This window comes from Lissotriton vulgaris, chromosome 6 (genome assembly GCF_964263255.1).
Source record: "Lissotriton vulgaris chromosome 6, aLisVul1.2, whole genome shotgun sequence".
Classification (NCBI taxonomy): domain Eukaryota; kingdom Metazoa; phylum Chordata; class Amphibia; order Caudata; family Salamandridae; genus Lissotriton; species Lissotriton vulgaris.
Genome location: NC_141694.1, coordinates 40,341,076 through 40,363,424, shown reverse-complemented (window position 1 = coordinate 40,363,424; position 22,349 = coordinate 40,341,076). Strand labels below are relative to the sequence as shown.

Sequence of the window (22,349 nt, the reverse complement as noted above, 5' to 3'; positions counted from 1 at the left end):
TCAGAATCACAAATCGGTACCTTCATACATATGGCCCTTGGTCCTGCAGCTTCCTGGGACATTGAATTTTTTTTTTCAATTCTGTATTGGCACTGCAGGGTGTGTCTCTTGGAGCTCAGTGCTCTGCCTCCTCCTGTATCCAGCTCTGTGATCCAAATGATGCATGGAGCAGGCTACCCTGGTAGTGATGTCATCATTGTGCTCAAGATGCAACTTCACGTTTTTGCGATCTCGCAATCTGCAAGATCGCTATTTGCAAAATCATTAATTGCGGAATCGTAATTAGGGGGTTGGAAACAGCTGACTCTGTGACTTTGTAGGGATTTTCACGGATTCGCATTTGTCGATTGCGGGCGGTTGCGAATCGCAGATATTTCGCAATTTGGATGATGCATCCCATTCTGAGATTTCTAAATAGTGATTCGTTATTTTTCGCTATTTGGGATTCGCAGAATGGATGCTTGATGCATCTATATTTTAGTTCACTAATGATTTTGTCATCTGAGCGGGAAGGGTATGGAAATGAATGTTTCCAAATACATGTTTAAAAACAATCACTTAAAATCTATCAGCTTTGAACAACTGCCTCTCAGTGCAGTGGTATAATCTGATGTACTACGATCAGTGCCACTGAATTATGTGACAGGGGAGGGTCAAATTATGCAGCAGAGTTGAGTAAATATTGCGGCAAGAAAATGCAAATTATGCGGTTAATGAAGCACATTTTGTGATAGTATTACTTCATTACTTTGTCATTTCAACACTTGTTAACACCGTTTGGACATTGGTTGTACTGTATTTTAACACCCACATATAGCAAAAAGCAACCAATTAACTTGTTCAAACTACCTTCCACTGCACCATAACACGTGTCGCTGCGTTTTTAATAACTTTTAAAACGTTTGAGATAGAAACAAAATGTTTTTTTGTTAAAATCTGTAGATGATAGATTATTAGCAAATGCAGCTAATCTAGGATTACACAAAAATCGCTGCTGACGCACAATTGCATAATTCCAGTTTTTTTATATTAAATAAAAATGTTTGCACGAAATCCATGCTAAATATATTTCCATATCTCAGCTTGTGCTTTGGGATCTTAGAGCAAAGACAGACTCTTAACTCGGCTCCCCCTGTTAATTTGTTGGCTCATCCACCTCTGCTAGAGAACTGTTTATAACAGCTATTCAAATTCCCCATCTATCAGTACCTCACTCTGGGGAGCAACATCTTGTTTTCTGTGATTCTGAATGGTTTCAATGGGTCTCAGAAGGATAACTAATCCTACTTCTGGTTTTAATAAATACGAATTGTGCATTACTGACAGCAAGAAGCTGTTTGAAGTAACCTATACTATTTTTTGCATAAAATGAAACAAACAAACAACACTCAAATCATCAGTTCCAGCTCTATATCCTAATTAAGTATATGTTCCTTTACTAACTGCCATCATCTTCCCTCTACCCGTCAGGCTGAACGGAGTAATAACTGTGACAGTCTTGTCTTCAGAAGTCACCCAGCAACATGGGCATAACCTCTTCTATGACTTCTGCTGATGTCAGGCAGTCAGGGGCAGCTACAGAAGTGAGAGTGCACACTGCTCAGCCTAGCAGGCTATGGTGCTGGAACAATGAACACTTTCGGACTGGGATGCTTCCATCAATGTTACATCAAGGAACTCAGAGAGAGTCTGAAAATTCCAAGTCTCACACAAAGAACAGGTATCACCAATGAGCCACGCCCATTCAGCAGGACAGTGGTAAGGGTATTGGATGGAGCTGGTGTTGCATTTAGGATCACCCTGTCACAAATATATTACTACAGCATGGTTTGATAGGCATTGTCATTTACAGACAACACATTTTACTGATCAAACTATATAGGGGACAAACGATAATGTTTAGAAATTGCCTTTAATTGAATATTTGCCATTTGCGCATCACCAAGTAAAGTGTCTTGATTTGTTTTGTCTCCATCACACTTCAGAATTCGAAAAGCATGCTTCATTTGTGATTTTTTAATTTATCTGTTTTGGAATGTTTGTACAGTTAATTTATAGGTATTTAAATGTTCTTTATTTTATAAGAGAACACATTCTACAGACTTTCCTTTCACACCAGCAAGCTTTTCACATAGTTCTCTTTACAAAATCATCAGACTTAGTTGTAAGTGAGAGAAAAGTAAATATGTGTTAAAAGAAGACACAGAGGACTAGACTGACATTTGACCTCAGTCTCTGAAAGCACAGCAAGTGTGACAAGAGAAAACAACATTTAAAGTTGTCTTTAATGCTGGTTGCCCTCTAAGGGCTCAAGAAGCCGTTGTAATTGAGCCCCCGGTGCACTGCACAGGCTGCACTACGAGTAGCTATGCCCCTGTTTGTAATAAATTGCATAATATAGTCTTTGCTAGACTTGTACAAATAAAGCAAAAACATGGGATTCTTATTAAATTATCCACACATGCTGGCAAATATATGTTGAATTTCTGTGCAAGTCTTGTTCACGGTAGCTGTTGATGTCTATAATATTCAAACGACACCAGATCAGGCAGATGAAAGGTGTGATTTGTTTTGATAGTGAAATCTTGTTGTTTTTACAACGAAAGGTATTTCCTGGCAATTGATATTTCTGCAATAAACAAGTAGGCAGGTGATTTATTATCCAGAAGATAAGTTCCGCTGGGTCTTGGAATGTACAACCACTTCCTGGCCAGACACACTGCATACAAATTGCTCACAATCAGAAGATCTCTGCCAGGCCTGATTTTATTAGACAATCCTTCAAAACATGTACAGGACAGGAAAGCAAATATGCATTATGTACTAGTGTTATTATCATGATGTAGTTTTCTTACCTGCACGGCAAGAGGATCTACAGTCGCTGCTACTTTGCAAACAAGACAAGGAAGCCAAAGTTGTGCATTGTTCTCCCTCTTTTTCTATAGATTTGCAAGTTGACATATGGCTCGGTGCGGGGATTTTGAATTTTGTGTGTGCAGCATTCCCTGTAAACTTATAACAGGTTATTTTTAAGGCCTTTTGCATTAAGTTGGAATCACCACTAGGTTGCGTTGTGTTGCTGCTGCTTGACCGTGCCTTATGGGGACGCTAGCTCTTTTCTCGTGATTTTGATGTAGCGGTTCGGAGGAATTCAGATATCGTAATGCGGAACCACCATGTTGAGTGACCATCAGATATAGTAATGAGGAACCACCATATTGACAGGGACGGATTGGTACTACGGGCTCTCGGGCATTGGCCATAGGGCCGGTGTCTCAGTGCCCTCTGTAGGCCGTTTTTTCCCCCTTTTCCAGTCCACAGAGAGCAGTGGAGAGGGAGAGAAAAGCAGCCTAGCTGTGCGGCCATTCAGAGATGATCAGCTGTGGCCCCTCCTTGACCCCTTGCCCTGCCAAACAATCACGCTGATGGTGGGCTGGGGAGGAGTGATTGTGTGCCAGTATCTGCCTCCTTGGGGGCCAGGTGTTGTTCAGGCCTTTGAGCAATTTTCACCCATGCCCTCCTGTGGCCCACGCAGCCCTAAAACCGTGTTTGCATTAACACCACACCCACAGCCCTTCTCATTCAGGGCATAGTGGGCGAGGAAGAATGGGTCTCGCTGTGGAGGCCAGGTAATGTTGGGAACTGGCACCACCTTCACCTTAGTCTCCCCCCACACCCATGGATGGCCCAGCAGCTGTGCTATTTGCTTTATCCCCTCTCCTGCAAGGCCATTGCCCGGAGGAAGTGAAGGACTGGGGAGGGCTGAGTAATTTACAAATAGCTGCTTTTCAGGTGCTCCTGTCCTGGGTGGCTAGGGAATAATTTTGTAATAGAAAGGGGCCTTGCTGCTTTTCAGGTACTCCTGCCCTGAAGGGATGGGGAATCATTTTGTAATAGGAAGGGGCCTCGTTGCTTTTCAGGTACTCCTGCTCTGAAGGGCTGCGGAATCATTTTGTAATAGGAAGGGGCCTCGCTGCTTTTCAGGTGCTCCTACCCTGGAGGGCTGGGGAATCATCTTGTAATAGGAAGGGGCCTCCCTGCTTTTCAGGTGCTCCTGCCCTGAAGGGCTGGGGAATCATTTTGTAATAGGAAGGGGCCTCGCTGCTTTTCAGGTACTCCTGCTCTGAAGGGCTGCGGAATCATTTTGTAATAGGAAGGGGCCTCGCTGCTTTTCAGGTGCTCCTACCCTGGAGGGCTGGGGAATCATTTTGTAATAGGAAGGGGCCTCGCTGCTTTTCAGGTGGTCCTGCCTTGAAGGGCTGGGGAATCATGTTGTAATAGGAAGGGGCCTCGCTGCTTTTCAGGTGGTCCTGCCCTGAAGGGCTGGGGAATCATTTTGTAATAGGAAGGGGCCTCGCTGCTTTTCAGGTGCTCCTACCCTGGAGGGCTGGGGAATAATTTTGTAATAGAAAGGGGCCTTGCTGCTTTTCAGGTGCTCCTGCCCTGAAGGGCTGGGGAATAATTTTGCAATAGGAAGGGGCCTCGCTGCTTTTCAGGTGCTCCTGCCCTGAAGGGCTGGGGAATAATTTTGTAATAGAAAGGGGCCTCGCTGCTTTTCAGGTGCTCCTGCCCTGAAGGGCTGCGGAATAATTTTGTTGTAGAAAGGGGCCTCGCTGCTTTTCAGGTGCTCCTGCCCTGAAGGGCTGGGGAATAATTTTGTAATAGGAAGGGGCCTTGCTGCTTTTCAGGTGCTCCTGCCCTGAAGGGCTGGGGAATAATTTTGTAATAGGAAGGGGCCTCGCTGCTTTTCAGGTGCTCCTACCCTGGAGGGCTGGGGAATAATTTTGTAATAGGAAGGAGCCTCGCTGCTTTTCAGGTGCTCCTAGCCTGGAGGGCTGGGGAATAATTTTGTTGTAGAAAGGGGCCTCGCTGCTTTTTAGGTGCTCTTGCCCTGGAGGGCTGGGGAATAATTTTGTCATAGAAAGGGGCCTCGCTGCTTTTCAGGTGCTCCTGCCTGGAGGGCTGGGGAATAAGTTTGTAATAGAAAGGGGTCTCGCTGTTTTTCAGTTGCTCAGCTTGTAGGACATTGTCACCTTGGCCATGTGTGCTTCCCAAAAAGAATGTCCTCCCACTTACATCCCTTGTGGATTTGATGAATGGCACGCCTCGCGAATGTGGGCCACCTTTTTTCGTCAGTGCCTGGGCCAAATTGTGATCCCAATCCGACCCTGCATATTGAGTGACCATCTGATATTGTAAAGCGGAACTACCATATTGAGTGACCATCAGATATAGTAATGCGGAACCACCATATTGAGTGACCATTAGATATCGTAATGCAGAACCACCATATTGAGTGATCATCAGAAATGGTAAAGCAGAAACACCATGTTGTGTGTCCATCAGAAATCGTAAAGCGGAACCACCATGTTGAGTGACCATGTCTGTGGTATTTAGACAGGGAAGTGTACCATTGTGAACTCTTTTTCCACTGTGTTCCAGCTTGATAGCATTTTCCTTCCCAGTCCACTCCCTGTGTTACCTCCCTATCCAACTTCCTGCGGCTTCTCCCCTGCCAGTGCTTAACCCTTTAAGTGCTGCCGTCGGCCAACGATCGTCACGAGCACTACCTTGCCAGTGCTGCACACGACCGTTGGCTGACGGGTCAGCGTTCGTTATTCGAACGTTCAGCACTGGGCACTGAACGTTAGACGCTCGGAAGGTGTTAAACTTATGAATGGGTGTGTATATGGTTCAATCTAGCAAAGAAGCATCGGGGCTCTCCACATCAATGTGTAGAGGCGATGATTAAAGATTGCCTACATGAAATAAATGAGGTTCTACATCACACTTTGTTTTACTTTGCTCTATTATATTGCTAATATCTACAATTGGAGGCAATCTGCTTAAAATCACAATGATCTCTGTGCATGTCTCAGTAATGGTGTAGTGGTGCATAACAAGTCAGGATAGAGTTGCATTTGGTAAGCCTGTGAATTGTCAGTGGTGGCATAGCAGTAGATGGCATGGTGGGGTAGAGGTGCATTGTGAGAGCTGTTGGGTTGCTTTCAAACATGGACAACAGTGCAAGGTGCAGATCAGGCTGGAAGGCTTTGTAAAAACTCAGCCAGATTACAATAATGATGTAGGAGCTTCAATTATTGTTCCGTCATACACACAGCCGTGGCTTGAGAGATATCTCTACGCCAGGTAGGTCATTTAACGGGAATTCTACAGACCTCAAGAAGCAAGTGACCAGTTATCATGTTGCAGGCATGCAGTTTCACATCCTACCATGGCATGCTGAGAAGCAAGAAGATATGAGTTGTTACATTAGAAATAATGTACCTTACCTGGGACAAAAGATATCTTGGAAGTAATATTATGTTGTCAAGAATATTGTGGCCTTAGACAGATTATTGGACGGCCGTCTTGAAAAAAAAGCGACATCTCTAATCTATCGCAAGCTCATGAACAATTCTCCAGATCCCTCGCTCACCCTCCGTGCCCGCTGGGAACAAGACCTAGGACAGATGGAGGGCGAGGACTGGATGGAGGCCTTAACTTCACCCAAGGTGGTAGCAATCCGATCACGGTTTAGGCTGGTAAAATTAAAAATACTCCACAGATTATATATTGCCCGTACAACCCTATTAAAAATGGGGGGACTTGACTTCCCAAACTGTATCCGGGGGAGTGGACAGGAGGCACCTTCCTCCACAAAATATGGCATTGTCCAGATATACAGACATATTGGAACGGAGTTATTTCCTGCATGTGAGAGGTTCACTCCATTGCGACACAGATGTCGGCACAATGGTGTCTCCTGATATTTTGAGAGAAACTGACCTCACAAGCAAAAAGCGTCTCTCTGGGGGACACTGGGGTTTATAGTGGCAAAACATAACATTGCTAGATTATGGAGTGCCCCGATGGCTGAATAATGGAAAAGTGACATGGATCGAATGAAAAAGTGACATGTATTGGTGAATGGTGGGGGAAAAAACATATATGAGAGCAGAGGCTGCCCAGACAAATGGACAAACGTTTGGGGGAGGTGGAATGAATATTGAGGAATGATATGTGCACCAATGCCACCATCAAGGCAAAGAAATCAGTTAGTAACGGCCTGAAGAATGGGGGGGCTTGAGGATGTGACCAAGGATGTCCTGAAAATGTATGATCCTGCTAACATGAACACTATAGCTTGGTTCTACTTTGGCAGCATGTAACATGATACTGCATGTGCACTGATTCACCGGCTGTCTGTTTGTTTTTATTGTTCAAATAAAAAGATGTTGTGGACTTTAACAGCATAGGTAAGAAAATCATCTTTTAAATTGTATTTATTATCATTATTAATATTATTGTGGTTTAAATTATCACGGTATATAGTATCATTGTTTTATGCTATTTCTTTGATTTAATTATAAATAATACATCTAATTTTAATTAGTGTACATTTTTACTAGCTAGATGGGGAAACAGGATGGGTATTATTTTTTTCATTATGTTTTTTAAATGTATGTTGTTTGTTACAGTTTTGTATTACATATTTTAATTTGTAATTAAATGTTAATATGATTTCATATTTTTAGTATAATGTCTGTTTTGATTAAATGTTTTACAGATGGGTTGAATGGTGTTTTGGGGAGTTGGGTGTGGACATTTTAATATTGTTTGGTATTTAATACATGCTTTTTTGTTCTTCGAAATTAACATTTTTCTTAGAATGTTTTTAATTTTTATTATTCATTTTATTTTAAAATGTATTTGAAATTTCATTTTTAATTAAATATTTATCTTTGTTTCATTTCAACATTTTATATGTTTATTTATTGGTCGATTTTGCACACATTTCGTTTTTTTGATTTGCTATATATGTTCTCATTTCGTAATATCTGCAAGAAAATGGCAATTATGGATTTTTATTAAGGTAAGATGAAAAATACCTTAGTATTATTTGTGACTTTTACATTTTTGATGTATTAGTTTTATACGTTTTTTTATCAATTACATTTTTAGTAAAATGTTGTGAGAGGGATGGGCAGAAAATGAATCTCGGAGGCTTTAAGCGGGGCTCAATTGTGGCGTTTTTATTAAAGTTCTAAAGCTTTCAACAACACAATATATAGTCAGGTCAGGAGGAACCTCTGCTTGTGGGGAATCTTGCTTGCTTCTCTTCTCCCACGTCTCCGCAGCGGGACGTCCCCCGGGCACCGGAAATAAAGGAAGAAGAAGATGGCGGTAAGTATGCAGTTTTCCAACACTTTGAGAGGGAAAGGAAAGTCACCACCATTCCTGGGAGTGCAGGAGGAAATAAGGACAGACCGGTGAGATAAAAAAAACATAAGAGCTTCTGGGGATGTAGGCGAATTATCTATAGCTGGCCTCTCAATCGACCACTTAACTTCAAGGGCCGTGGTCTTGGCTCACATAAGGGTGCCAGTATCTGCTTTACCGGACGGATGCATGCGCAGCTCTTGCAAGCACTGCGCCTCACTTCGGTTCACAGAATTGCAGGTTGGTATGGAGATAAGGCAAGTGCTCGTGAAAGAAGAACAAAGGAAAACAGGTGTCACAATGCAAGTGATTCGGGTATTTCTTTGCCCAATGCCGTTTTCATGCAGAAAACTAACAAAACAAAAAAAAGAAAAGAACAGCATCCCCCGGCCCACACTTTACTCCCTCCCCCGACTGGATTATGTACCGCTGGGGCCGCAACACTCCTGAAGTAGCGGCAGCGTGTGCGCGTCCTCCGGGGGCATCCACCAGTCTTCGGACCAGCACTCGGGGTTTTCATCTCTTCTGCTTCTTCCCTCCTGGGTTTGTTCTCTTCCAGTCTTGGGCGGTCTCGACCCGCTTTCTCCTTGGCATTGCTCCTCAGCGTCCCTCCCGTGTCAGGGCTCTGTCGCACTTCCTCTCTTCTGGCATCTTCCGAACTTTCCTTACATGGAGAGTGCTCCGCCCTTCGCTGGACCAACTGTCTCTCCCATTGTCTGATGTTCTCCCGGGACCGGTCTGTTTACTGTGTATGAAGGATGCCCAGGATAGTTAACTCCTTCTTTCCTGGTTCGGACATGTTGAGACTGGGGTAACGTGAAAACAGGCTTGTCATGGGGGTTAAAGAAGGATTACGGGCCAGGTCGTTCTCACATCCCCCTACCCTAACTTTTTTGCCAGCAAGAAATGAGTTGATTGGGTGTCTGGATAAATAGTCGGCATTAGTCTGCTCTTTCCCTTTTCGGTGACATGTGGAGAACCTATAAGGTTGAACAGCGAGGAACCACCGTAGGATCCTACTGTTGTGTCCTTTATTCCTTGCTAACAATTCCAGAGGGGCATGATCTGTATAAAGCGTGAATTCTCTTCCCTCTAAATAATATCTAAGGGACTCAATGGCCCATTTGGTGGCTAGGGCTTCTTTCTCTATTACCGCGTAATTTTTTTCACGTGGAAATAACTTCCTACTTAAGTAGAGAATGGGTCTAACTTGGCCTCGATAGTCTGTTTGGGATAATACTGCGCTTAGGCCATTGTCAGAAGCGTCTGTTTGTAATATGAAGGGTCAGGAGTAGTATGGGGCTGAGAAGGACGGGTTTCGAAGTGATTGCCTGTTTCAATCGGTAGAAGGCCTGTCTGTGGAGGGAAGTGGGTTGTTTCAATACCTGTTATGTCCCGGCCTCTTTCTGGAGGAGATCAATCAAGGGTGCGGCTAGTTGGGAAAAGTCAGGTATACATCTATGGTAATATCCTAGGACTCCAAGAAAGGCTCTTAGTTCTTTCTTTGTTTGAGGAAAGGGGATATTAGTGATGGCTGCTACTTTTCCTTCTTGGGGTTTTATGAGTCCCTCTCCCAAAAGGTATCCTGGATATTTGACTGACCTAGCTGTCAATTTGCTTTTAGTAGGGTTTATTGTTAGGCCACTATCCTTTAAGGATTGTATGACTTTGGTTAAGTGCTGAAGGTGTTCTTCCCATGACGTGCTATGAATGACAATGTCATCGATATACACAGAGGCAAAAGCAGCATAGGGTTTAAGCACTGTGTTCATCAATCGTTGAAAAGTGGCAAGGGCCCCATGAAGCCCAAAGGGGAGCACTGTGAAGTGGTATAGGCCGCTGGGTGTCGAGAAGGCAGTTTTCTCCCTGCCCTGAGTTTGTAGGGGTACCTGCCAGTAATCTTTACACAGGTTCAGTGCTAATATAGCAAGCTGTACCTAACCTTTCTACCATTTCATCGACCCAGGGAGGAGGATAGGAATCGAACTGTGAGATCTTATTTACTTCCCGGAAAACAATGCAAAAGCGAATGGACCCGTCGGGTTTGGGTACCAGGACTATGGTGAATTCCATTCACTGGCCGAGGGCTCTATCATTTCCATCTGTAGCATTTGTTGTACCTCCTTTTCAATGGCCAGCCTGCGAGATTCAAAGATGTGATAGGGCCGCAATTTCAACTCGTCTGCCTGGCTGGGTGCTAATAGCGTGTTCGATTAGGGTGGTTATCCCAGGGCTTAAGGAGAACACCTCTTGGAGAGGTTGTAACTGTGCATCTAATGCTTGTCTTTGAACCTCAGGTAATTTGTTATCAATACTTTGGTGATATAATGGAATGGGGCGTTTAGTTGTACTGGCACGGTCCCTTCCCATTTTTTTAGCAGGTTTATATGAAAGACCTGGGATTTAGCTGTTTTGTTCGGGTCCATTTCCAGGCTATATGTCACTGGAGTAACCTACTCTATGACCCGGAACGGACCCTGCCACTGTCCTAAAAGTTTATGATCGTAGGTAGACATCATTAAGAGTACATAGTCATCAACCTTTAGCATGCGCTCTTTCGTTTTCTTATCGTATTGTGCTTTTTGCGAGATTTGGGGTTGCTCCATAGGGTTCTTTACAATACTGCGGATCTGATCCAAGTGAGTTTTCAGATTGAAAACATATTTGGGATGGGCTTTACCCTCTCTGGCTCTTCCTCCCATTCCTCTTTTAACATATCAAATAATGTACGAGGTTGTCGCCGTATAGCAACTCAAAGGGTGAGTATCTCTTGCTCGTTTGCGTCTGACAGCGAATGGCAAAGAGAGCCAGAGGCAGCATGTTCTCCCACTTACGCATTTCTAGATTTAATAGCTTTTTTAGGGTGGTTTTTAGGGTGACGTTATATCTTACAACCATATGAAGGGGTACCCTGATCTGTGATGATCTCTCGAGGGAACCCTACCCTAGAAAAAATGCTGATCATTGCTTTGGCTATCTGTGTGGCATTATTGGGTTGGCATAGTGCCGTGGCTTCTGGGAAGCGGGTAGCGTAATCTATGAGCACTAATACCTATCTACATCCACTAGGAGAAGGTAGTAAAGGCCTGATTATGTCCATCCCTACTCTAGAAAAGGGTTCCTTAATGAGAGGTAGGGGATGTAGGGGGACCCTCCTGGGCATGGTCCTACTATTTTTTTGACATATGGGGCATTCTTTACAGTATTTACGGACCTGCTGGTAGATGCCTGGCCAATAGAATTTTTCTAGGATTGCTTTTTCTGTTTTCTCTTCACCAACATGTCCTCCTAGCAGATGACTATGAGCAAGAAACAACACTTTCTCCCTATACTGTTGCAGGACTAGTAACTGGTGAGGCAGGTCCCTCCCCCCCTTTTCTATATATCAGTCCTTTCTTGATGATGAATTGGGGACCTACTTGTTCTGGATCGTCGGTTTCAGTAGCCTTATTCCACGCTTCTCGTAAGGTGGGATCCTCTCTATGGGCTACATAAAGCCCTTGGGCGTAAAATCCGTTTCGCGGGCGAATTTGCGGATTATTGACGATTTCGCGATTCGCGAATTTACCCAATAATCCCCATATTCGCAAGCTGCGAATTATTTTGCTTGGTCGCGCTTGAAAAATACATATCGTGCGCGCGGCGTTGACTCTGAGCCTGCCATGTTGTTTTTCTCCCTGTTTTGCGTGTGCTGCGCCATTTTCGTTCTTGCTGCATGATTGCGCGAGAGTTTTTCGAACGCAATTACGTCATCGCGGCTTGCCATCATGCAAGGCAGGAGTTTGACAACGCGAGTACATCATAAAGACCCGCGACGGCGCACAGCTGACTTCCGGCGGGAGGTTTGAACAGATTGCATTCCCGAAATTGCAAAAATTGCAATTCTGCACAAGAAATCAACCGCAGGAAGCATAAACCTTGTGAAAATTATGATTTTGATCAGAATAACTCCTGAGATTGACATTTGGCTTAACATTTTGGTGCAGGAGTCCATTTTTTGTTGGGGGGGGTGGGAGGAAGGAAGTGCCCCAGAGTCTCCAACTTCCTGTTCCTGTCCAGCAGGCTCCTCCCAGTGTTTTGTCCATGCCCTGGTACCTTTTCATTTGGATCTGCAGCTGAAAGGATTACTCTTTGTGGCTGCTGCTGGATATTTGTATTTGAGGACTTTTTGAACTTTGGAGTTTGGATCACTTTTGGACTTGAGATTTTACAAGTAAGTTGCTGTTGTTTATTTGGGGCATTGCAGTTGAGGCAACTCCAGTAGGCTTAACCTGCCGCTCACACGGATACTCCTATGGTGTGCTGCATCTTTGGTATTAACCATCACACGGACGGCTGAGACGAACCTCCACAGTACCCGGTAGCCGGGTCTGAATTAGAAGCGGCTAAGACCACATAGCCATTGTGGCAATAGCTTTGGAACCGCTGACCGCGGGTGCCCTGATGAAGTCGCGGGCCACTAGCCCTGACAAAACACGTTTTGGCTGGGCGTGGTGGATAAAATCTGAATTGAAGAAAAACTTCTATCAAGACTACTTCCACATTGTTTGTCTATTGGTTGTGTTGTTTGATTACCTACAGCATTTACTCTGTAAAAGGCGACGTGTGCACAGATACCTGTTGCAACAGTATAACATTTTGACATGTATCTTTCTGCCGTCTTTGTAAGCCTGTGACATTACTGGGAGTTTCAGGAATTCCACTAGCAGCACTATGAGTGGACTCACTACTACATACATAGTCAGAGAGTACTAAAAAAAGGCCTTTTTTACTTTTTTTCTCTTGGGTTGCAAAAGAAATTACTGGTACGTGAACTTGTGGTAGCCGCATAATGGCAGCTCACTCAGCTTTCACCCAAGAAATACAGACACAGGCCATGATGATGCAGTCTCGCAGTACTTTAAGCAGTACATGCAAGTGGGGATCTGAATGTCTTACTTTTCTATAGGGGTGGCACTGCCACTGGCCATACTTCATCCACTCGATTCAGAAAAGGGGGTGGTGATGAACAGAGTGTCTGAATTAAGCAGACCACTCTTACCCAGTCCAAAGATCAGGGCTTGATCCTTCACCGTTATTTAGCTCACTGCACCATCCCAGCTCAGAACCTGGCTATATGCAAATTAGTCTGTCCCTGGCCCAGTGCATCATAGGAACAGGGCAGACCAAACTACCAAGCCAATTCTTCACCGGAAAGGAGACAAGCTTCCGGGGACCGGTTTCTGGCATTTCAGCCGTCGTCGGCCCGGCTTGCTTGAATCCTGATGGTGCAGTGAGCAAGGGACTCATGTCTGAGTATACCCTGCCACACCTATAGTGGCCAAAAACGATTCAGAAAAGGGGGTGGTGATGAACAGAGTGTCTGAATTAAGCAGACCACTCTTACCCAGTCCAAAGATCAGGGCTTGATCCATCACCGTTATTTAGCTCACTGCACCATCCCAGCTCAGAACCTGGCTATATGCAAATTAGTCTGTCCCTGGCCCAGTGCATCATGGGAACAGGGCAGACCAAACTACCAAGCCAATTCTTCACCGGAAAGGAGACAATCTTCCGGGGACCGGTTTCTGGCATTTCAGCCGTCGTCGGCCCGGCTTGCTTGAATCCTGATGGTGCAGTGAGCAAGGGACTCATGTCTGAGTATACCCTGCCACACCTATAGTGGCCAAAAACGATTCAGAAAAGGGGGTGGTGATGAACAGAGTGTCTGAATTAAGCAGACCACTCTTACCCAGTCCAAAGATCAGGGCTTGATCCATCACCGTTATTTAGCTCACTGCACCATCCGAGCTCAGAACCTGGCTATATGCAAATTAGTCTGTCCCTGGCCCAGTGCATCATGGGAACAGGGTGGACCAAACTACCAAGCCAATTCTTATACTGGAAGTGGTCTGCTTAATTCAGACACTCTGTCCATCACCACCCCCTTTTCTGAATACTTCATCCACTCAGCGTCTGCTCTTCTAAATCATACACCTCTGCTATCGACGACGAGGATAAAAAAGATAACATCCAGGCTTCCAAAGTATGACTATGATTCTTCTTAATGTCTCAAATGTAGCAAAATTTCTTTTTGTTAAAAACCAACTAACACCCTTTTCATTTTATTTTGGAAACCGCCGTCTTCTTATGTTGAATTGCATTCAACAAAACCATTCTTTACAGTTATAAATATTAAGACTCGCTCGTCCTTTCTTTCTTTCGTTCTTCACATCCCTAAACTTCATCTGATATGACTTGGCTTCACAATAAAAAGTTGCCAGCTGATTTGAAGTGAAATAGAGGGGGCCATTGGTTACCATAGAAGTACCGCCGCTAATGCTATTAAAAGACTAGGTTGACCGTCTTCTCCGTGGTAGCCCAAAAAGTCGTTCTAAATTAGTAAATGTTCTTGACAGTACAGTGTACTTATACTAGTGCACTGTGTACTACTGTACAGTACATCATACACTCCTTTGCGAGCCTACTCAAAAAAAATTCAATAAGTAAGGAGTATAATAACTTACCACCGTCCACCGCCGCTGAGTCTTTCCTCCCAGCTCCTCCTGTTGGCACCGCTGCATCCAGAGTGGACCCCTCCGCACTGCTGGCCCCGGCAATGGTGGTCATCTGTGCCGCATCAGATGTTGTGACGTCTAGGAAAAACATGTCATTTTTTCAGATGCCATACACAACCCCCTATTTTGTCTCGTAATGGAAGAAAATGTTACGTAACAAATGGGATTGAAAAAAAGTAACGGTTTTGGGGAGGGTGTTAACCTTTTATATGCTTATTCCATTAAATGCTACACTTCTTCTTATGACAACTGATGAATGCTTGCTTAACGGGCTCCATTTTTCTCATTACAGAAAGAAGATTCCATTGCCCTTCTGCCAGACGATTCACCAACTACTACTAAGTCATCACCAGCAGTACTTTAAGTACTTTAAGGAAGGTGGGGGCTCCCGCACAGTTATTCTAATAATTTCATGTGTCTGTTAACTATTATTAAGTTTGAGTCATACTAATTTCATTCATGGGAATGTTGTTTAAACTTTAACGTTATCTTCATCCATCAGAATACTACGCTATTAAAAATAAAGAAATAATGTTTTCATTTCTTAATTGAAAATAGAGCTTTAAAACTAACAAACACTGTGTGTTTTTTGTTTACGAGTGAGTGAGCGGAAAGGTTTGAACTACTGCACTTGGCAGTCATGTTTCAGTGACTCAGATAGGCTGGTACTTGGAGGTAGTCTTCTTCTGATCTTCTGGGTCGTAAAATCATTGGTCAGACATTCTAGATAGTCGGTCAGGGGATTGGGGGTTCAACTCCTGTTCGGACTGAGGTATGACGAAAGTCGAACTGCACCTATCATCTTGTCCATACTTCTTTGTGTGCAGAATAGTCCCTGAAACACTAGCGGTATGGGATGTGCTCCTCTCAATTCAAAAAGGCAACTGCTACCTTTTACTTGGTGTAAACAATAACATTTTGTTGTTGGAAATTGTCAAAGCACTTACATTAAGAAGACTGGAATAGACAGCAAGGGCAACCCAGAGGACTGCACTCAGTGCCTAGAGCTATTGCAGTATCAGAGTTTTGTTTCACACCGTTTGCCGAATGGGCAAGCTTAGCTACCTAAATAGACCGACTCATAAATGTAAATAGTAGTAGCACAGAGAGCGATGGTAGAGGCAGGATAAGAATGTAGAAAGTAGTCTACATTAGAAGAAGATCAAAGACTATTTTGTAAAACATAGAATTATTAGGAACCAGTTTGTAATGAATAGGAGCTGTAAAAGTTAGGGAAGTATAAGTATTAATATAACAATAGAACAACTTACTGGGGACAGCAGAAGAGCCTGCAAGGGACTGCACCTGTCCACCTTCTGCCACCGGAGTCTCTGTCGCCGCCGGCGCCTTGCCCCTGGGAGGTCCTGGTGATCATGAAATAAAGAAACACAACATGGATGATTGTTTTTTGGGAAATATTTGATTTCTTTGTATTCTATCTAAAATTATGTCGGGGAAACAAATTAACTTCAATTGCATCTGATCTGGTCACCTAGGAGGATAGTAGTAAAGTATTGCAGGATTCGCAGACCGTCTAATAGGAAAGTTATGTAATTCACTAACTACATCAACAACAAAAAGGTTCTACTACGACTGCCATCACTCAGCAGCATGAAACGTCGCATGACAGACACAGTCCGTCATCATGATTGCAGACCACTAACAAATGTCCTATAACAAGTAATAAATAATATACTCAACATATCAATCCACCACTACCTCTTCAAAGTGGCAGCAGCAGGAGTACAAAGAAGGACTAGACTTGAGTGTACTGTCTCTAGCATTACGCAGTAATGCTCTAAAATGACTAAAAAGTTGCAAACAAGTAAGCATAGTAGCAATGCCAATAACCAGGCGAGCACCTGCAATGACAGAAGCTATTTAAACATTAATTTACCTCCAATGTAATCGAATCAGCAGAATTCGTACTCTTCAGGAAAAAAATAGATTAGCAATATAACAGAGCAGAAGGAAAAAAAGTAGGTATTAAATAGCTACTTACCAAGGCCAGTGATCTCCACACCGAGCAGGTCGAGCATGTCATGCTCCCGGTCCAAGATGTCACTCCACCGGTACGTCATTTGCTGGTCAGTGCGCCGGACCCCAGACTCCTTATACATGCGCCGGCACACCTTCTCCCACAGCTGGCGACGCTCCCGGAGGCCGTAACCGGAAGAAATCCGCCCACCTGCTGCCACTGTCTTAGGGAGGTGGACTTGTACAAAAACTATCAAGGCGGCCACCTCCACCGCAGAAAAGAACTCCCTGGGCTGCACTTCCTCCCCCCTCCAACGCCCGCAAGGGAGCCGGGTACGGGGTGCTGGGCCCTTCCCCCTGCCCTTGTTGCCTCCCTTAGCCATGGTCCTGGGCACAAGAAGAAAGAAAGAAGAATAGGTGTGAAAAAAATAAGAGAGAGAGCGAAAGAAATAAAGTAGGTAATAAAGTAACAAAAAGTTTTTAAAAAAACACAAAATATAGATGTAGGAAATTGAAGAGAGAGATAATAAGCAAAAGAAAAAAAGTTCAGAAAAACATAGGATTACAAAGATGTAAGATGGATAGAAAGGTATAATACTCCTTAGCACACGTAAGTTGCAATGATGTTATATATACAAGTGTTTCCACATTCTGATACAATCATGAGAAGTAGTTGTTATTGGTTCTTCAATTTCTGTTTTATTCTTGTTCACTGGAAATTTTCAACACAGCCGACACATGTTTCGTCGTATCTGGGAATGTAACCCTACGACTTTTTCAAGGCTATTTCCAGATCTGTTCTTTTTCATCAGTATGCGGTGATACTTCCAACCCGCATGGGGGTTCTACGGGGGTCCTCAGCTGTATATTTTTCTATGATTGCAGTCCAATTATCTCCAAATTTTAGTTGTTGCTGGATGGCTTTCGCCCGATATATCGCAGCCTGAGAAGTGTTCCCCGTTTATGATCAGCGTGTCAATTTATTTTTTATGGTTTCATGTTTATTTAATTTTGTATACAGTAGGTTCATTATTAAATATTAACATTAATATATGTTTATTTTTTGTTATACCTGTTTTATTGCAGTGGAAATAGTTTGTGATTATTTTATTTATTTAGGGTTGTTTACGGTTGTTGAAGTGGTTCGTTTTTTTTCTGTTAGGATAACATCATTTTGGTCATCAATATTTTATTTATATTTATTATGTTTTATCGGGTGGTGATATTTGCTTTTTCTCTATTATTATTTACAGCATTTGGGTATTTTAGATATTTTTGATGATGATACATTAGTAGTCTGTTGTGAAATGGGTCCCACCCATTTAATCTGCCCAGATGTTGTGCTTTTCACTGTGGGTAAGTCTCACCACAATGTATCTCACCCATGGTAATCACATGGCAAATGGACTGCGGGTGTTTACAGCCAGGGTCTGCCTTTCAAGATAAGGCCGCAGTGACACAGCTAGGACAAGAGGCACTTGGCTGGTTACATGTGAACATGCATGAGCACGCATGTGCGGGCTGCTCGTGTGAGACTACTGTGGTGTGCAGCCCAGTAACTGCACACAGGTGCAGTGGGGACTCTGCAAGGATAGATATTGATCTGTGATATACCTTATATTGTTAGTAGGCCCTCACCAGGAAAGTTGGTATGATTTACTGTTTTGTCTGCTGTGACACTTTATTATACATAGGGGGAAATCTGTCTTAGAGTGCCATTTCGCCTCCCTTAGGCCTATAAAGTACCATGAGGTATGTAACTAGGGTGAAAAAGGTGGGCCCATTTTATATTTGTAGGTCCCATACATGTACATCTTATTTGTCATCCAGACTTGTCATATTTCTCTGCCTCAGCTCAGGATCAGAGCCCAGGTATTTTGTCATCTTGCTGTGCCAAGTTAAATACATTTCTCCCCAGCACATGGACCAAAGACTGCCCCACACAGAAAGAGTAATTAATGGTGCTTCACTCAGCTCCTGAAGACAAAGGGGTTGGGATAAAAATCTGCATCTGTTATGTTAATTACCTGTCTCACTGTACTAAAGCTGGGAATAGCCCAGACCTACTGAACAAAGGAGAAATTGAAGCAAACATATGAGGGGTCTCCTCTTTGAGGTTTTGGTGGAAAAGGTCCTGGTAGTGATGTCAGTGAGGGGCCCAGCTGGGACCCAAGAGCATATGTGACCTATGATTCATGGATGACATCATCTTAAACTATCCCAGCACGATGTGCAGGAGGGTTGGAACAGGGGTGGAGAGGTGATGTATTTATTTATTGAGCTTGTAGAGCGCGACAGCTACCCACAACGTGTTTCCTGGTGCTGGACGGTCAGAGAACTGGTAACCTAGGTACTACAGATAGAGTTATTGGTTGAATAGCCAGGTCTTAAGGGCTCTGAGAAAGCGTATGTAGATGGTGTCTCTGCGGATGTCAGGGGGGAGAGAATTCCACAGTGTGGGGCCAAGGCAAGAGAAAGAACTGCCACCCATCCTGGCGAGTTTAATTCTGGGTACAGTAAAGTTTCCGTGCGATGTAGATCGGAGGAGGCGAGAGGGAGTGTAGGGACGTACAAGGGATTGTAGGTATTGTGGAGCTGTGCCCATTTTGATTTTGAAAATATAGCTCAGGGTTTTGAACTTGATATGACTCTCTACCCTGAGCCAATGTAGGTCGCGAAGATGTCCGGAGATGTGGGCAGTTTTGGGAATTTTGCACAGTAGTCTTGCGGCAGAGTTTTGCACCAGTTGAAGTCGTCTAGTCACTGCCTTGTTAGCGCCCAAGTAAAGGACATTGCTGTAGTCCACCTGGGATGTAATAAAGGCATGGACTACAGATTTTTGGGTATCACTAGGCAGCATCCAGATGATTTTCCTGAGCCAACGCAAGATTGTAAAGCAGACTGCAGAGACCTTGACTACCTGTTGGTGCATAGTCAAGGCATCATCAATCGTAATTCCCAAATTACGGACGTGTCTGGAGGGCAGCGGGAGGGGACCCATCTCAGCAGGCCAGTGAGACAGGGTCCATAGCTCTTTCTTTTTCCCGAGAATTAAGGCCTCAGTCTTACCGCCATTTAGTTTTAGGAGGTTGTCATTCGTCCAAGTAGCGAGTTTTCCTAGACCTGATTGATGAAGGAAGGTGGAACCGGGATCACTATTAGAAAGGGAGCAGGTGATCTGGGAGTCATCTGCGTAAGTGAATAGGGTTGGACCGGCTTGTTCAGCAATGTAAGCTACAGGCCTGATGTACAAGTTAAAAAGCAAAGGACTGAGCACTGAGCCCTGGGGTACCCCATATGGTGAAGAGTGAAATTTGGAATTGGATGTGGTTGAGAAAATTTGAAAGGTACGGTGGGCAAGGAATGAGGAAATCTATTTCAGTGTTCGGCCATGAATGCCCAGTGAGTTTAGTGTATTGATGAGTATAGTGTGTGAGATTGTATCGAAAGCTCCGCTGAGGTCGAGCAGTATTAGCGCTACCATGTCTCCTCTATCAAGATGTTGGCGCAGGTTCTCTGTTACTCCCAGTAATGTAGTTTCAGTGGATAATCCAGTTCTAAAGCCAGACCGAGAGGAATGAAGAATTGGATTGGATTCAATATACTGGGAGAGGTGTAAGTGAATGTGTCTCTCAAGAATCTTGGAGAAAGCTGGTAGAAGAGAGATTGGGCGATAGTTGGACAAATCGCTAGGGTCAGCTGAAGGCTTTTTCAGGAGAGGTGTCACCATGGCGTGCTTCTAATGAGCCGGGACTGTGGATTCAAGCAAGGAAGTGATAAGGGTGTTTAGTATCAGGGATAAATGGGGGTTGTCAAGTTGTTTTAGTATACGGATGGGAAGAGGGTCCTTGGGCGAGCCAGATTTTAATTTCCCTAGAATGTTTTTCAGAGAGTTCAGATTGAGAAGTGGCCAGGAGTCCATGTGGGGGTAAGTGTGAGGAGAGTCGGTAGTAGATGGGCAGGTAGTGGCGAGGGATGTGGAAGAGTGTGGTTGTAGGGTCCGATCGTAGTGTGATTTGGCTATGTCCAGGTAGATAGTTTCAATTTTTTCGTGAAGAACTGTGCAAGCTCTTTGCACTGGTTGCTGTTCAGGGGCGGTGGTTTAGCAGTGGTCTCGGAGCCAGCCAACTCTTTGACCAGTCCGAAGAGCGTTTTGGAACAATTTGTCGCATCAGAAATAGTTTTAGAGACAAAGCTGGCCCTAGCAGTAGCACATAGATTGTGATAGGATTTTTTTGCAATCTTGTAGGCCTCTTTGGAGTCAGGGGAATAGTCTTTCATCCATTTCCGTTCTAGGCGCTTGCATTTGGATTTCTCTGTTTTTACGGATTTGCTGAACCAAGGAGCCGGATTACGATGGTTCTTAGGCTGTTTCTGAGTGAGGGGGAGGCAGGTATTTATGGCGCTATAGAGCCATTTGTCAACATCTCCTGATAGTGTTTCAGATGTGGCCCCTAAGGATTGGCCAGGGGTACCTGGCTTCTAGAACCACCCACCCCCTTTTAACAACTCTATTACAAGGTGGCGAATGGGTGGTTGGTGCTGTTTGTGCTTTTTGATGCTGGACCCTGGGCCTGAGACAGCCATGGGCAACTGGAAGGACAAACCCCTGATGCTGAAAATGACTAAGGATTCTGCCCCAACCGACCCCAGGACCAGTGGGTCTCTCCAAGTGCCAGTAAGACTTGCCCCCTTGTGCCCTCTAAGGACCAGCTGGGGGAATATATGGACTTCTGTGCCCAGAGACAAAGACCAGCAATACAATCGTGCAGGGAGCCAGCGGCTCCAGGTCCCTGCAAAGTACACTGGCTTAGAGGTGATAAAACTGCTCCTAGAGATTGCTACCAGGAATAAAATGAGCTAAGGATTGGCTCAAACAGCCCACGGTGGCCCAAGGTATGGCCTTTTTAAGGACAGTGAATGTTGACCTTTTTTTCTGAGCGATTGAGCAAGTGGGGCTCTGCTTCATTTTCTAAAAATACCCCCCGGGGAGGGCAAGGGCCTGGGTGTCAGCGCATGGGCTGGTTAATAATTAGTAAGCTCTGGGAGGGGGCGTGCATAGGGCCCCACCCCTACAGCTCTAGGATCACAACCCCTGGACCCTGCAAGCTGACAGAACTGAGAAAGTTCTATCACAAATCCCCCTCCCCCAGGTAGCCAACAACTCTGGGCCCTTGAAAGAGAATGGAAGAGTGGAGGGGGGCACTGCTGCACTCCCCCAGCATGGTGGGTATGTCCCCTCACTCCCCGTTGGGGGGGGAGTGGGGCAGCCACCAAAGAAGTAAACTCCCAACTGGCAGGACCAGGTAGGATATTAGAGCTGACGGCTCCTGCGGCAGCAGAGGAGGTGCTGCGCTCACAGGGAGCCTGTCGGAGCAGCCAATGGCAGGCTCTCGGCTGCCCCAAACAAATTGAGGGAGGTGCACTCCCAATAAAACAAAAAACAGAAACAAAAGGAGGCACAAGGCCATGAACCATAAGAAAGATGAAAGCGGCTCTCCCTGGCACAGCACGAGAGGCGCTTATAAACTATCCACTGCTCCACTGGTAGTGCCCATTAATGCCCTGCAGGGCTTTACAATTTGAATAACT

General features: G+C 44.5%; 1 protein-coding gene across 1 annotated transcript in view; it reads right to left on the bottom strand.

The window, feature by feature from the left end:
• Positions 1–22,349, bottom strand: part of LOC147706762 (uncharacterized) — a 36,905-nt gene that overhangs the window by 1,500 nt on the left and 13,056 nt on the right. Inside the window, exons 2-4 of the mRNA XM_086925578.1 lie at positions 16,783–17,144; positions 16,052–16,144; positions 14,730–14,858 (exon numbers count right to left, since the gene is read on the bottom strand). Of these exons, the coding sequence (XP_086781704.1) occupies positions 14,730–14,858; positions 16,052–16,144; positions 16,783–17,144 (584 nt within the window). The remainder of the gene's footprint in view (positions 1–14,729; positions 14,859–16,051; positions 16,145–16,782; positions 17,145–22,349) is intronic.